This window comes from Eumetopias jubatus, unplaced genomic scaffold (assembly GCF_037043125.1).
Source record: "Eumetopias jubatus isolate StellerSeaLion01/CBP00866 unplaced genomic scaffold, mEumJub1_p1.0 scaffold_1, whole genome shotgun sequence".
Taxonomy (NCBI): Eukaryota; Metazoa; Chordata; class Mammalia; order Carnivora; family Otariidae; genus Eumetopias; species Eumetopias jubatus.
The window spans coordinates 147,731,305-147,748,258 of NW_028274807.1; the positions used below are offsets into that span (position 1 = coordinate 147,731,305).

General features: G+C 51.4%; 1 protein-coding gene across 3 annotated transcripts in view; it reads right to left on the reverse strand.

Annotated features, from left to right (window-relative positions):
• MYRIP (myosin VIIA and Rab interacting protein) overlaps positions 1-16,954 on the reverse strand; it is a 343,082-nt gene that overhangs the window by 56,461 nt on the left and 269,667 nt on the right. For all 3 annotated transcript variants that reach the window (XM_028107182.1, XM_028107181.1, XM_028107183.1), the window contains 2 exons: positions 10,160-10,313; positions 2,076-2,707 (listed from right to left, as the gene is read on the reverse strand). In XM_028107182.1, the coding sequence (XP_027962983.1) occupies positions 2,076-2,707; positions 10,160-10,313 (786 nt within the window). The remainder of the gene's footprint in view (positions 1-2,075; positions 2,708-10,159; positions 10,314-16,954) is intronic.

The window sequence follows — 16,954 nt, forward strand, 5'->3', positions numbered from 1 at the left end:
ATATATATATTTTTTTTTTCTTTGAGAAGACTAACTGCCTTCTCGGGAGAGCAAGGAGGGCCCAAGTTAGCGCAGCACCACTACCACCTAGCGGGGAGGAGAGGACACTGCCGGGGGACAGAAGCAACACACTGGTCCTAGAGCTTTTTGGCTGGCCCCGTCTTCTATCAAGGCCTTGCAAGATGACCACCAGAAGACAACTTTCAAGCCACCTCACAATAAACAGGAAGTTTCACGCAGCCAGTTGTTGGGGATACATGGCAAATGAGTCATGCAGACAACCCTCAAGGATATCCTTTCGGGCAAGTGACCCAAAGTCTGCAAAACAGTCTCCACTTGAGCTAGATAAACAAGGAGTCATCACTGAGCAGAAGTTTATATTTCTACTGTAGGATCACAACAGTCCCACATGGCAGATTTGTAATGCTCTGCTTTTACAGAGGAAAACACGAGACCTTGGACCAAAGAAAGGATGTTTTCTAGGCAACATATTAGCAGCTCAGGCAGGACTGATGCCCGATTCTGTGACCTGAGGGCTTCCGAGCCCACAGCTATGTTCACGGGGACGTTGTGATCAGGGATCTGGCTGATGCATTCATAGATGGGCATTGTGGCAGACGCTGGTGATGTCCCCGCCTGTATCCCTTAGAGCTACCCGACCTGCCTGCAGCCATGGGGGACAGTTTCTGGCTCACTGATCATTTACCACCGCAGACCTGGGTCTCTCCCTTCTTTGCCTGAAGGATTTCTCAGGCACCATTGCAAACGGGTTGTGCGTGGAGTTGATGCTCCCCTGGGTGGGGCCACTCTGTACCAAAGGCAGATGGGAGACTGTGGATGAATGCTCCTGTCCTCGGGTGGGGGGTGTGTCCCATGTGGTTCTCTGTGGGTCCCTGGTGGGATGGAGCCCCGGCTGTGTATAGCCTACCTTAATAGGCCTCTCTCACTGCCCTGGCTCACTCTTGGGGTTCCTGGGCTCTCCTCCCACCTAAAACCTACATCCAAATCCTTAACTCGGAGCCTGCTTTCGGTGAGACCCAAACTAAGAATGCAGGGCACGGTGGCTGAGTACTACTGGAGATGCAGTGGGGTTCCAGAAGTGGCTGTGGTTTCTCCAGGAGTGTGAAAAGTCAAGTTGACAGCAATGTGAGCCTACAGAAGGCAGAGGCAACCTAACTAGATCTTCCATTAGACTCTCAGTTTCAAAAGCAATCCATTGCTTCTATAAGGTCATTCAAAGCAAATGGTGTGTGAGTGCACGTGCATGTATGTGTGTGTGTGTGTGAGAGAGAGAGAGAGGGAGAGAGAGAGGGTGTGTGTGTGTGTGTGTGTGTGTGTGTGTGTACGGGTGCATTTTTCTATGGAGAGAGCCCATAGCTTTTATCACAATCTCAAAGGAGGTTCCTGAACTAATCCATGTGGGCAGAGCCACTGAGGATTCTGAGAGGGGGTGGGAGGTGGCTGAAAAAAATCACAGAATGTGAGTAAACTGTGCCCCGAGTTTTCATATTGAAATAACATTTACTGTGTCTAGGACAGAGCTTAGTTCATTCTAAACATTGTCTTATTCACTCATTGCATCATTCTTGAAGGGGGTTGTAATAGTATCTACATTTACAGATGAAGAAACTGAGCCCTTGCCCAGGTCACACAGCTGGATTTGAAGCCAGGCAGCCTGACTCTAGACCCCATACCCTTAACCCTGAGCCAGTGGCCCTCCAGCTTTAGGACAGCAGAATCCCTAGGACAGCTGGTGACCACACATGCCCGGACCCCATCCCCAGAGTTTCTGAGCAGGCAGGGCCTGAGCATGTGTATTTCTAACTTGTTCCCTGGCGGTGCTACGGTTGCTGTCCTGGGGGCCACATCGCAAACCCACTTGGAACCGTAAGCAGCTCTCGTCTCCAGAGAGGAGATCATGGAGCCCTAGAGAGGGGATGTGAGCTGTTAGGCCACTCAGCTACTTAGCAGCAAACCAAGATGAGAATCTGGGTCTGTGATTTCAAAACCTTTCCACACCACTCACGCTTGGAGGAGGGCACGTCCTGCTGAAAAGTGTGCACCAGTCTGATTACCTGATGTATGTCCAGCCCCTGGGAACCGGCGTTGGGAGAAGACAATTCCTCGCTTGGCTCCTCTGAGCCCATGCGGGCCCTTCCCCACCTCCTGGCCTTCCGGTCTGCAGCGTGGGGGGCCTCCTCAGGCTCGCTGCTGTCTGAGGTCTCCCTGCTGGCTGCCTGGGGGTTGAAGTTCACATCCAGCTCTCCCTGCAGGCGCTTCTTCTCTGCTGTGGGGTCCCTGGGGGCCTTCCTCTGCAACCAGGACAGTCTGGCCCGGCGCCCAACTTCCCGGGAAGAGCCTGCAGAGGAAGTCTCCGAGTCGGAGCACATGGCCTCGGGGTTCGGGGAGAGCCCGGAGTTGGTGGCTGAGGGGTCTTGGTCTGAGCCCTGGGCCTGTGTGGGCTGAGGCTGGGGGTTCCTGGGCCGGCCTTGGGGCCGTGGGCACAGTGTGCTCAAGGCCTCGCTCCAGTCAAAGTCCTCCTCACTGTCAGAGCCCATCTCGTTGTAGGCAGAGGCCATGCTGGAGGCTGCCTCCAGGGCCTGGAACGTGCCACTCTTAGGTTTGGTCAGCAGGCAGGTGTGCGACAGAGTACCATCCTTCAGGGCCACCCAGTTCCCGTCGGGGCTCTGCAAAACCTCGGCCAAGTCTGTGGGGGGGGGGGGGGAGGGAGAAACCAGACAGGGCTGTTATCATCTGACAGCAAGGTGAGGCTGCCATCTGCGTCTTCCCCACCACTGGCTTGGGGTCCTGGGAAGCAGCTGACTCTGGGAAGTCCAAAAGGGCACTTCTTTAGGAGGCAGAATTGAAGGTCCCCAAGAAGTCCCTTGAGGCCTTGCAGGCCCCAGGGCTTCAGACATGAGGAGATACTCAGAGATTGGGCTCCCAGTGCACCTCTGCTTGGGTAGAGGGTCACCTCGACCTCAGAATGGTCCCTCTCCTGCCCTAGGCTGGCTGGGGTGGAGAAGGGTGGGGAGCACTACTGTTGGCAGCCCTGGTCTGGCTCTTTGCCCTTGGGCCATGGTTTTCTCTGGTTGGATGGGAGATGACTCTATCACCTGCCCTGGCCTCCCTCAAGGTTAACACATTCTGTCCTTGGCACTTCTACAGATCTCACCCACAATGGCCTTGTGGGATGGCAGGGTGAAATAAGATATATGTGTACACACACACACACACACACACACACACACGCACACGCACATGCACACACATACACACCGGATTCTGCCCCCAGGTCCTGCTAATATTTGGTCTTTGACCCCATTTCATTACACAGGGCTCCTAAATTAAATCCCTTGTAATTTCCTGGGTGGTGGGAGCATCTTTACATCTAAGGAGGCGGCTCTGGGTGGCTTCAGGACGGGACTGGCCACCAGAAAGACCAAGCCATGATTAGAAATTTAGAACTTTGAGCTCCACCCCCATCCTCTGGAGAAGGAAGAAGGGCTGGAAAATGAGTTAATAATTGACTGTGGCTATGTGATGAAGGCTCCATAAATGTCCCCAAAGTCCTGGCTGGCATATCCACGTGCCTAGAGAGGCACCCCAGCTCCTCGGTGCTCAGGACCCTCCAGGGCCTCACCCCGTGAACCTCTTCCTCTGGCTGTTCATCTGTATCCTCTGTTATATAATAAACTGGTGAACATAAGTGTTTCCCTGAGTTCTGTGAGCTGAGCTGCTCCAGAAAATTACTGAGCCTGAGGAGGGGGTCATGTAGAGCAGGTTGGTCCGGAGTCAAAGTGATGACCAGGGACATGAGCCAGGTAGTCCTGAGCCCTTGACCGTGGGATTGGGAGCTAACTGCAGGGAGAAAGGGTCAGCACAGAACTGGAGGGTACCCGGCTGATGTCAGAGAATTGGTGGGTATGGAAAAACCCCACACATCTGGTCCCAGAAGCGTTCTGTGTGAGTGGCGGGCGAGTGACAGTGTTTATTCCTGCTCAGCACATAAGTTTATTTTCAACTCAAGGCACATGCCTCATTCTGGAAAGGACGTGAGGGAGAAAGAGGTTGGTAGTTCCAATCTTATTTGACAGATGGGGACACAAAGGTGAGCGAAGTCAGTAACTTGTCGAATGTCACAGAGCCCATAACTGGTGAAGCAGGGATGAGGTGCATCTCCATCCAAAGCCAGGACAGCTCTGGCTTATAGATTGTGCTGTGGAAGCCAATCAAGGCACTGATCAAGGGCAGGCTGGAGTGGTTCTCAGTGTGGGGTCATGGTCTGGGATGGCCTATGTTGGGCTCAGTTTTGTCCAGAGCAGCTGTGATGGCGGGTGGCTGGGGCCCCAAGGGTTGATCTGCATGCCAGGGGGTGAAAGTTGCTTTGTCTTATTTTTGTGGAAGCCAAGCAGGAGAGTGTGCCTGGGCCGTGAGTAGGACGGCACGGTGCTCCTCAGCCCCGAGTACCTGGCACAGTCCCCTGGCCTGGGGCACAGCAGCTGCCAACAGAAGCCGTGTTCCTGTATTAGGAACATTACAGGACTCCCTGGGGATTGGGCAATGAGGACCGTGGGGCTCTGGAGGAGACCCACTTGTGTGTGGACACCAGCTTCTGGGCTTGAGGACTCCCCAGCTCTGCTGTGCTGGGACACTGAGGTTGCGTCCTGACAGATGCCATTTCAAACACAGATTTCCTACCAACTAAGTGAGTACTGTTTCGTGTAATGAAATTAAAGTTATCGGTGTTTCACAGTGTTGTCCATAGAGCATTGTACTTGCCAGGACTGCTGAAGAACCACAGCCTTCAGGTAACTCAGATGCTGGTTGAACACATTTTCAGCTCAGAGACCCAGTGGCACTTAAGCTGACTGCAGCCCAGGCTGGCGGGACATCCGCGTTCCCTTTTGTCAAGTCAGAAGGTGGGGCTTCTTCTCCTCCAGGGGGATTCTGGGCCCAGTGGGGGCTGATTTAAGCATCGTCTTCCTGGAAGCCTGAGGACCTGAGGGCCTGGGTCCTGCCTTTCCCTGGCTGCTCCCTGTATCCTTGGGGTCTGTCCCCACCACCGTCTCCACATGGCAAAGCTCCAGTGACCTCTCAGAGACCTCATCGGCTTGGTTCCGCTTTTCCTAGAGCACTTGCTTGCCTCCCTGCCCAGATGTGGCCTCCTCCTTCCCTGAGTCCCCCTGCTGTGACAGCCTGTCCGGCTCATTCCATGACCCAGTCTGGGTTCTGGCTGATCGTGCACATGGCTGCGCCCTCCTCCCGAGGATGACAAGGTCCCTCTGGCAGGGGCTGGGTCTCAGTGACCTCTCCAGCCCGCTCTGTCCCGAGGCCAGTGGGTGCAGAGGGAAGAGCAGAGGCTGTGGAGTCAGGGGCCCGGGTGGAAAGCTCTGGGAGCTTCTCAGCCTTGGTACTCTCATTGGTGAGAGGGGCACAGCTAAGCCCTCCCTGGCTCCGTGTGGGGATTAAATGAGGTGACACCCATCAAGTGTGTTACATGTGCCTGCTCAGAGCGGGAGACGAGTTCTTAATAGCGCTTTCCCCCTTACCCATCCCTGGGCTGCTTCAGGGCAGGGAGAAGAACAAGAACTTTGGATTCAGGTGGATCCAGGGCTGAGCCCCAGCGGTTGTGATTCCTGGCAGGGGACCTTGGTCAAAGAGCACCTCTGAGCCCATTTCCTGACCTAAAGGTGGGGACAGTGTGACCCTCCGTGGCCGTCAGAGTATTTTTATAAGTCAACATACGTAAAGCCTCGATCATCCTGTCTGCTAGCCCTCAGCCTGCCTATCTTCTGCCTGTTGAGTTGGCTTCTACTATTATTTCCCCCTGACTACAGATCAGCACCATGTACTCCATACTCCATACATAGGTATATGTATCTACCGATCCTGTAGTTACTATTGCGTACCACACAACCCTGCTTTCATCGGCCGTGGAAACATTCAGAAGAGAGCCTAATGAAGGTGTTATTACCATTTACATGTAACGGGCTCTGTCTGTTGTAGGGGTAATGGTTGGTCTTCTGGGGAAAGGGGTTTCTATGTTGCCTGCATTTTCCCAATGCCATGTCCCAATCTCGTGGGTCAGGTGGTGCTGAACTCAGGGACCAAAGAGGCCACCTGGGTTTCTCCAGAAATATGCAGGCTCTCTCTCCGAGAGGCTACTAATGGCCAGTAAGTGGTGATTTTGATTTCCCCTGTAGCAGGCGCTGTGGATGGCTTCGGCGTACACCCTTTGGGCTTCCAACTCCCAGCACTTGGGATTCTTGGCCTGAGGTGGGCTCTGGTTACCGAAGGCTGCTTGGCTGCCCCAGGGGTGAGGGGCCATCACAGCCTCCGGGAGCAGCCCTCAACCAGTGGCAGGGGAAGTTGGTGGATTAGTACCCCCACTCCCTTGCCTGCTGCCCAGCAGAGTGTTCTACCCTGGTCCTTACTGTTCCCCAGTGGGGATGAGCTCCAGTCCAGCTCCATAAGGAGTCATTTGCTTGCCTTCCCTTCCCTGTCTTATGTCCCCCCCCCTCTGTGTTTCCTGAGCTCCCCTCCAAATAAACCACAGTTCCTCAGATCTTTCTATTAGAGTCTGTACACAGAGACATTCCCACAATGCAAAGCGGACTCAGCCCTGGCTGTGGAGAGGGTTCACTCTGAGGCGAGAGGTGTGCCCCCCTCCCCGGACCCTATACTTAGTTGCTAAGTCAGCTCTCTGGCTGGGCTTCGGAGACCCAACTCACACACTGCTTCTCAAGGGCACATCCTTGGCCTTCTTTCCTTAAGAAGCTAGGCTACTCTGTTCTCTGGGCTTTGCCAAAAAACTTTCATTTTTGAAGACTTAATCTATACTATAGTTAATTTTCTTGGTTGTCTACCTCCATCCCCCTTGCCCTGGGGCCATGGGAGGAAACCACAGCGGGAAAGCTTCCGTGAATGCCACTCTGTGCCGGCTCCCGGGGTGACTGTGTTGTAAACGTGGTCCTGGTCATGCACCTGCCTTTGACACCTGCTATGTGGAGGGCAGGGATTCAGTCCACCACTGGCCCCTCTCTGCTGCCTTTTACAATCCCAGTTCATCATGGTCCTCTGAGGAAGCTAGAAGTTGACCAACTCCCATCTCCGCAAAAGCATAGTGGGCTCCCTGAATGCCCACCCCTGTGAAATCCTGGTTGTCAAGCTGCATGGTCGGAGCTGCTCAAAGCTGTACCTGGCCTCCACTACCACACTCTCTTAGTCCTCTGGGAATATCCATTGGGGATCCTGCGCCCTTCCGTTCTCTCCTTTGTCCAAATTCTTTCTCTTTCGTGACTGCGCGGACAACCACCTGTCAGCAACTGCAGAGAAGGGGCTGTCCCCTGATTGCTATTTCCCAGCACCGAGCACATGCTGTGCACAGAGTAGATGCTCAGTCAAGGTCTATCAAGTGGAAATGTGTTTGGGGAGACAGCCATTGACTGCTGTAAGCTCTGCGGAGGCTCAAAGTGGACCTGCTGTGGTTTACTCAGCCCACAGTGTCCCTCCAGCTGACCCCAACTGTGAATTAACATGCTCTGGAAGCAACATTTCCCCTGGGGCATAAACAGAACTGCGGAAAATAGCCCGGGGGCCATTAACCCAAGATGACCTCCACCTCTGGGTCTCCTCTCTTCTACATTTCTGCTCTTCTGAGACTGGGTAATGCCCCTGGGAATGATCTGCTTCCCGCTCAACAGGTTAGACACCCCTCAAGACCTGTGGGGTTGGCTGGACATTTTAGCATGTCAAGGCCAAGCATTCCTTGGAAAAAACAGAGGTTTTCTACACAAGTGCTTTATAGTTTTGTAATTTTAAATCTCCATCCTTAGAGAGGCATGGATGTTTGAGAAGAGTGTTAAATCTTTTCTGTGTGTGCTATTGTTGAACTAAATTTTATGTTTATATACAACTGATAAATTATATGTGGGTGCTTTATTTTACAGACTATCAGGTAAAAAGAAATCATGTTTTGAAGATCAAAACCCTTTCCAACTTTATTTGGAATGCTCCTAATTCAGCAAGGAACTATTTTGGGAGATGGAGTGTTTTCCAGAAGTTTTTATAATCTCCTCTAAACTTACCAGTGTGTAAGTGTGAATTTTGAAAGGCTATTTGTTGGGGTGTTATTTGTTTTTATGGAGGGGAGATACTTATTATCATGCAGTAGCTGAAAAAGCCTGCAAATTGCAGCCATGATGTTTGCGTTTGGCCCCATTAACCGAGGGATCTTGAACAAGTCATTCACCCTCATTGTCCCTCAAGGTTCTTATCTGCCACACAAGAGGATGGCAACGCTTAGCAGCGCTGTTGGAGGAATGAATAAAATAGTGCCTGCAGATGGACCCTGTACATGGTAAAGTGATTTTTAAAGGGTAGTTATTATTGTTTATTGAAGATAAACATGCCCTGTGGAATTTTAGAGTCCCCTCTCTGTGGGAACTTTCAGTCTCTGGTGAGAGATAAAGGAAGAAAGACTATGAATGAATGAATGAACAGATACGCTGGGCAGCAGGAAGAAAGGAAAGAAAAGCTTATTTAGAATGGAAAAATGCACTTCAAAAACAAACACCCAAACCATATACATAAATAGGGAACATTTCCTGTGCTCCCAGAATCTCTGCAGATTCTACCGATGGGTTCTACTAAAAGGTTCACATGGAAATGATCTCTTTTGGGGGAATTTTTGGAATGACTGTTAAAAACATTGCATGGTTTGTGGTTCTTTGCACCGTGAGAACAATGGAATTTGTTTCAATAGCTGTTAGTTCAATCTTTTCCCTTAGAGAGTAGAAACGATAGCACAATCTTTAAGAGCATATTTCTAAGATGAATATTTTGCTGCTAATTTTTGTGGTTGTTGTTCAGAAAAGGATTCTAGATCTGACATACAATGGGAGTTGAGAATCCTTTCGTGGTTTCTTCTTGTGAGAACAATGTGCCTAGCTTCCGTTACGTGTAGCCAGGTGAGGAAAGAACAGACCTGTGCCAGAGTGGAGTGAGCATCTTGACTCAGACAGTCAGTCATGGAGCCCAAGAGACCTAGGTGGCCTGAGCAGGGGGCTTCACGGCCCCTGGTTGTTACCCACGTGGTGGCAAGCACCTCACAGCCTTCGGATGTGTGACTTTGGGAAAACGATTTGGCTAATTTGAGTGTCCTCACTGTGAAGGAGTACATGACTTGCCAGGTTTATAATGGACTGCGTTGTGGATGTTGAGTCTCTGGAGAGGTGAGTTCAAGTGCTCTATGCAGGGGCGGGACATTCGAGGAGAAGGAGCGGGCAGAAGGGGCAGCATGCCATCCTCAGGCGCCGTGGGGATGACAGCTGTCCATCAAAGACTCGTGTGCCCCGCCCGTCTCTTGGCAGAGCTGTGTTGCTGGGATGCGCCCACCCAGGACATCTGCCAGACCCTCTGCATTGAAGTGGGGGCTGTGTGACTGGTTCTTGCCTGTGGTCTGGGAGTGAAAGTGGTGTGGGCCATGTCCCTGCTGAGGTGGTTAGGAAGCAGGTGCCCTGACTTCTCTGTTCTCTCTTCCTCCATCTGCTGGCCGATGTGAATGACCCAGCAGAAGGCTCGGAGGCCGTGGAGGACCGCAGAGCCTCGGGCCTCCGAAGGCCTCCCACAGCCAGGACATTGCATTGCACTGGTGTGTGATGAGAACTTAAACTATTATGTTAAGCCACCTAAATGTTTGGTTTGTTTGTTATAGGAGCGAGTATTACCCTAACTACCATGTCAGGTTTCAAAAAGGACCCTCTTAAAACCAGCCTTGCTGGGACCCAAATCCTTCTGAACACTGAAATACCCTGGCTAGGTTGGATTAGCGTTTCTGGCCTGCATGAGGCACGTTCTCCTGGTCCACGTGGAATTGGAAGCCGAAAGGTGGCCACGTAGCCGAGGCATTTTCACACCTTGGCCCCGGAGCCCCCCACTGTCCCACAGGTCTCAGCCGGAAGGCTGCACAGTGGAAAACACCACCACGTTATACGTGTGTGCTGAGCTAGAGGCCTCGTGACCCTGTGGCTCAGCTGCCCCAGTGGGCCCACACCAACTCGGGCTGAGGGAGGGAGGAGAGGCTGAGTGGGAAGAAGCCTCCAAATAGCACTCCTGGGACCCACAGACCAAGCAGATGCTGCTTAAAAACCGTTACTTGTCTCGTCCAGCCTGTCGGTGCTCCTCCAGCTGCGCAAGGTGGCCTCCTCCTGCGGCGGCTGGCCCTGGCCCCTCGGCGGCCTCGACACAGCCTCCAGGGAAGGGGTCTTCGGGGCATCCTCTCTGCGGAGTGAGGACGAAGACTGGGATTGCTGTGGAGAGAAAAGAGAGGAAGAGGGTGGGCTGAGGGGCACAGTCACCGGGAGGGATGCCTTTTGCTTTCTGGTCGATGACACAGCGTGGAGCAGTCACGTTCGACGGTGTTGGCTCTTCCCGTGTTGAGGCTTAAAAGCTGCAAATCACGGGTGCCTGGGTGGCTCAGTCATTAAGCGTCTGCCTTCGGCTCAGCTCATGATCCCAGGGTCCTAAAATCGAGCCCCACATCGGGCTCCCTGCTGGGCGGGAAGCCTGCTTCTCCCTCTCCCACTCCCCCTGCTTGTGTTCCCTCTCTCGCTGTGTCTCTTTCTGTCAAATAAATAAAATCTTAAAAAAAAAAAAGCTGCACATCAGTGCATAACGCCGTATCGGCACCCATGGTGCCGTTAATGCCACAGCAAGCTGGCCAGGCCCACCCGAAAGCGGCACAGACATAGTGGGGAGTGGCTGCTGACAGCCTTCAATCCAGCCATCCTCCCAGCAACATGTCTTAGGCCACCTGTGCTCAAAACGGGAAGCATCTTCCCCCGGAAGACCTCTAAACCCGAGTCAGGGTGGCCCAGACAGGAAGTTCCAGCGCAATGTCAATGCTACAACGGATTCATGAGCCAAGTATGGCCCATCCACAAACCTACCCCTATTGCAACACATTCCCATTTAGCGTCTAAATTAAAGAAGGGAAAAAACTGTTGTCTAAGAAGTGGTGGAGGAGAGATTTCAAAGGACGGGCAGGAGACATGTTTGAATTGTATCACACATAACATGTCACGACATACATACAAACATATATATGTTACGAATGTTACAAAGAATTTGAAGCTCAGAGATTAAAGAGTTTCATCAAACAGGAAGAAGCCAGATGACTTAATTCCCTGAGAGGTGTGGAAACTTAGCCTTTGCCCAACGCACAGTAAATGCATAACAAGTGGGAGCTTTAAAAATGAAAATGAGAATGACAATGAAAAAGAGCAACACCAGCGTCAGGATGTTTGGGTGACAATGCTGAGCCTCATGGCTGGAATTTGGGGAGCAGACGAGGCACCCTGAAGGATGGTTGACCAGGTTGAGAAAAAACACAGAGATAGCTGAGGATCAAGGTCTGGCATCCGCATCACTGCAGGCCAGACCAGGACCCAGGAGCCCTCAGATATAGGCCCTCTGGCACACTTTTTTTGGAGAGGGTGGTACATGTGAGTTCTGGTTCAGACAGAGTATAGCAAACGGTTTCTACTTCCCCCCACAGACAGGAGGCTGATCTAGGAGGAAGATGGGTTTGCAGAATAAATATGGAACCTCTAAGATGTGTACCCAGGGTCACAGTATGCCTCTCACCCTTGTGACTAGAGAAGAGCGATGAGGGGCCTCCAGACCTGCCTTTCCATACAGCACTCACAGGTTCACGTGGCCCCGGGGCAGAAAAGTTCTCCCCATCTTATCAATTCCGTAAGATTCTCTGTGCATTCAGTTCACATAAGCCTTGGCTTATGGGAAATGCCCTACCCCAAGTTGGGCTGGGGGTCCTGGGCTTCCTCTATGCTTACTTGTGCCTTATTGCACTCTATTGCACAATCTGGTTTTTGCCAAGAAACTGTGCAACTGAGGGCAGTTAATGGCCTGTTAATGGCAGCATAGTGACTGGTACAGAGCTGGGAATTAGTGCACGTTTGTGGTGGGGTGAATGTGATTTGGGGTGGGCTACAGGATGGGTTTTCAGAAGTGCCTGATTTTTTTTTCCCTCCACTAACTTCTTGGATAAAATTGAAGAGCAAGAGAAAGAAAGAAGAAGCTCACCATCATCCTCACTTACATCATGGAGGGCAAGGTCTAATTTGGAGGACAGCCAAGCTAACACACACACATCAAGGGCTTTCAGCTGAGTGCCACTCCCTTTATTCCAAGGGCAAGAAAGCCTGGACCCTGACCCTCATGTCCTGAAAACCAAGGGTTTCATGGAGATAGGTATTCAGGGAGCCATCTATGATTTTGCTAAATCCTTAACAGATGATGAGCAGCTGGGAACAGAGATCAAATCTGACGGTCAAGTGAAGTTACTAAAAAATGAAGAAAAAAATTCTTCTATGGCAAACTCCTGGGTACTCAGGGAATATACCCCTGACATGCATCCCAATGTGGTCTGGCAAGAAGTCTCCCGTTCTATGTGATCCCACACATAATTCCATATACTTTGTTACAGTCCTACTACAACTTGTCAGCTCTTCCAAAGACTGTGAGCTCCTTGAAGGCAGGAATGGTCTTTTGGGTGTGCTCCTTGGTCGCCTGCTTGTGATTGAATTTACAGGACTTTAGACAGAGGTCTGGCCCTTCGGGAGAGGATAATCTATTGCCAGGTGCCGTATGGAGCCATTTTCTATGCTCTGGCTTTCCTTTTTTTTTTTTTTTAATGTATCTGCCAGTTTCTCACTATAAATCACTGAATACATGTTTACAAACAGGGAAAAATGATATTTAATGTTTCATTTTACAGTGGGTCACCTGGTATTTTATATTTGTCTGTATGTGTCTTTAGGAGGTAGCTTGGGTCCATTTTTATGGGACAAAAATGCTCCCCGTCTACAAAAACCAACACCAAGAAATGAAAAGTCCCTCTGGTTCTAACACGGAAGATGGAATCTGTGTTCTTTGTGAGGGAGTTGGGGGCGCCAGACTTATATTCGATTTCAGGCAAGGCATTGTTTCACACTAGAAGAAAACTATACCCTGACGATCACAAAAGATCCCAAGATCTGGCTTCGATAGGTCTCAGGGCACCGCTGGCCTAGTCTCCAACCAGGCTGGAGACTGGTTCTAAGGGTGGAAAACTAGGTTCTGAGACCCAGACCTCGTTTTTTGCCACAAATTCACTGCAACAACCATGTTTCCCAGCAGATGGCGCCACGATAACGTGTTTACTCACCAGTTCAATCTCAAGGGCTCCTCGGAAGTGATGGGATTACTTGAGTCAATTATTTGCTCCTGACCCTAGCTGGGCCTTTGTGCCCACTCTTTTCGTTCTCACCCACAACCTCTGCTTTCCTTCCCTTTCTCTTACCCACCCTAGTGCCCACGGAAGAAGCAGGGCTGATAATATCAGGAAGGGCTGCATCGGCATGTCTATACAGGGAGGGCCGGGAGTGGTGGGTCTAGGATGTGACAGCAAAGTCTTGAAGAACTTGAACTTGAGGATCTGAGCTTTGAAACAGACCAGGCTCAACTTTTCAGGCACTAATGGGTGGTGTGGTAGGCAGTGGGTCAATATCAGCTCTTCCTCCTGCTCTGTGGGATCTTGCAGTGTGTGTGTGTGGGGGGGGGGACGTCAACTCTTTTGCACCTCAGTTTCCTCATGTAAAAGGATCAGTGTCATGCCTGGTGCCTAAAAAGCACTCAATGAGTGTTAGTCAAAATTAGAGTATTTATTATGCTCTACTGCTGAGCCAGGGCAACATACACATCCTCTCTCTCAACCTGGTAGAGTGTACGTGAGGAAACTGAGGCAGGGGTTGAATAACTTGCTCAAGTACATGGCTGGCCAGGGGCAGAGGCAGGGTCTGAGCTGGGGTCTGTCTGGCCCCAAGCTGTTGCGATTCCATGCCTTCTCCATGCTGTGCCGAGCCCACGCCGCGAGCCTGGGAACGCTGCCCTCCTGGCTAACCTGCTCTGGCCCAGCAGGACTTGCCATGTGAACCAGCCAGCTCTGATGCTCTGGGCAAAACCCACAGCGTGATCGTGAGGTACCTCTGTGAGACCTTCCTCCTCCGTAGGCGCTGCCTACGCCGTGTGGGCAGCAGCATGACGTGCTCCCTACATCTCCTGGAACGGTCTACGGTCGCTACGATGGCTGCGACTATCAGCACTGCCAACGGGGCAGGCTCCCTGAGGCACTGACCACGGCTTCAAAATGGTCTTTGCTTGCAAGGAGGCTATTCCATAAAACAGGGAGAGGATGAATGTCAACGGAGACAAAGCTTTGCTTTGTATTTTTAGGGTCAGGCATAGATACTAAATTCAATCCAATAATTATAAATAATGAAAAATACTTTAGGTCTATCCTGTAGTCACTCAAAGGAGAGAGCAAATAGGAGGGAAGAAGGGACAGAAACACAAGAGAAAAGGCTGAGAAAAACAGAGAGGGATAGAGGAGGGACAGAGAGATGCCTCTTGGTCACCGGACACATCCTAAGAGCCTGGCCCCTGCTGTCATTATGGTTCTTATCAATAGGATCACCAAGTTATTACGAAGACAACTTTGGATATATACATGCCCAAAGAGACGGGCATTAAATGAATGACAAGCCCTGCACTGTAGGCTTTTAGGATATTGCATCTTAAGGCTTTGAAAGCTGGATGGCACTGACCTCCCCCGCCCCTTCTGGCGGAGAACAACACAATAAGGGAGGAAATTAAAAAGAGAATGATCACATTCAAATTTCTTTCAAGAGGACAGACGAGAACTCCCTGCTCAAGTACATGGCTGGCCAAGGGCAGAGGATGGATTGTGTTTGGGTTTCGCAGTTAAGCGCAAGTAGCAGGGCCTGCAGTGTTCTGGGTTTCTGCATTGTTATGCCCTAGGCCAGAGGGGTCCAGGTTGTTGGGTAACAGAGGAAAAGGGGGAGGCATTGCCTGGAGGCCACAGGGTTACGGCCTCCACAGTCTAGAGGTCAGGGAGCTCTCCTCAAGATAGAAAGAGGTTATCCTTAAGCCTGCAGCTCGATGGCCTCACCCGGGCAGATTTGGGTCAAGTGCACAGATGCCCAGGCTCGACTCCAGACCCTGTGAGTCAGAACCCCTGGAGTGCGGCTCTGGTGATGAGGCAGATGAGCATCCAGTGGGGAGACCAGCTGGTCAAAAGATGGGAGGACCACCTTCCGTGAAGTCCCCAAGAACCAAGACTTGGCTCGCCGCTTCGTGTCCAGGCTCTGGCCAGTGACGAGGCACATTTCTGCATTTATGCTCTGCTTATCACTTCCTCCTGATCTCAACTCTAGACCAACCCTGTGCAGTAAAACTTTCTGGGGTGATGGAAATGTTCTGCACTGTCTAATACAGTAGCCGCCAGCCAGAAGTGCTACTGACCACTTGAAATATGGCCAGTGTGATGGAAGACTGGATTTTAAACTTATTTCATTTTAATTAATTTAAATTTGAACAGTCATTTGTGTCTTATGGCCACTGCATTGGAGAGTGCAGCCCTAGGCCTGAGAGATCACTGAGTCTGCTGATCTCATTTTATAGAGGAAGAAGCTGGATCAAGTGTTTTGGAAGAGGAGAAAGGTATTCAACTCCCAGCGCCACCAATCACAAGCTGTGGGGCCTTAGGCAACTTATGGTAAAGCTTTAGCCTCAGTTTTCTCATCTATAAAATGGGTCCAATAATACACGCATCTGCACCTTATGATGAGGAGTAAAAGAAATAACATGAGATGGGCAAACATAGTGCCTGCTCCTGTCCCTTCCCCACATGGCCGCATGTGCAGCTGGAACTGCAGTCATCATGCTGCACGACTCAAGGGACACCGCTCACACTGGGTTCTAGGTCAATGGTTGTGCAATATGGCGGCCTTGGCCAGGGTCAGTCCCCCTTAGGCCCTAACTCTGGGATGTGGTGCTAGCACAGACTCTTTCACCACAGGGGACTGGGGCCAAGTGCAGGCCAGGGGTGGGGTGAAAGCACGGGCTTAGCCCCCAAGGGTGAGACACTGCATGGAGCATTGGAGAGGATGACCCTTGTCCCCCGGATGTACCACCTCTTGAGGTCCCGGGCTGGCCCTGCCATGGTGCTGGTCAGAGGGAAAGGGCTTGTGTCCTGACCAAGGGAAGTCAGGCTGGGGTCTGTCCAGGGGTCAAGACCCAGGTGTAGCATCAAATGGAATTCTGAAGAGAGATAGGACGAAGGGAGGAAGGCATGAGACATGGGGGCAAGCAGTGGGTCAGGGGCATCAGGAGGGATCCAGTCCTTTCTTGCAGGCCCTCTGAGGGGCCTGGGCTGGCCAGCTTGTCCTGGCCAGAAAAGAGCCTTTCTAAACAGCTAACTAATCAAGAATCAGTGGTTTCTTATCACTGAGCCCTGGGTAAGGAACAGGCTCTCCTTCCAGATAATGTTTTTTAAAAGCTCTCATCCCACGGCTGTCTTTAAACCAAACCAGGAGCTACAAATGGCCTTCACAAGGGTGTGGATCCCAGTGTTTTGCTGAGACGTTAATCCATATAGTTTCCTTCCTTCACAGGTATCCTGGAAGCCAGAGGGGAAGGGTTCAAGTCCAGGCCATGACTAATCCCCACAAATCAGCGTTCTGCTATCAGGTGGTCATGGCCCTGTATTGAGGAACAGTTGCCATATGCCCAGCGCTGAGCTGGCCCATCGCCAGAACATACGTGGCCACTGACAATGGGGGGCTAATGATATTGGCTGCTCAAAAGGGCAGACTGGGCCAGGGACCCAGCTGGATACTGGATTTCTCTTTATGCCTAGATTCAGGCTGCTTTGTTTGGGGCAGCTCCCATGAGTACAAGCCTGAGTGGAGAAAGACAAAGCATTCACGTCTCCCTGACTGATAATGTTGACGAAAATATGCTGTTTACATATTGCAAATCACAACGTAGGGAGAACTCACAGGGAGAGGCCAGGAGGGGACTTCTTCGA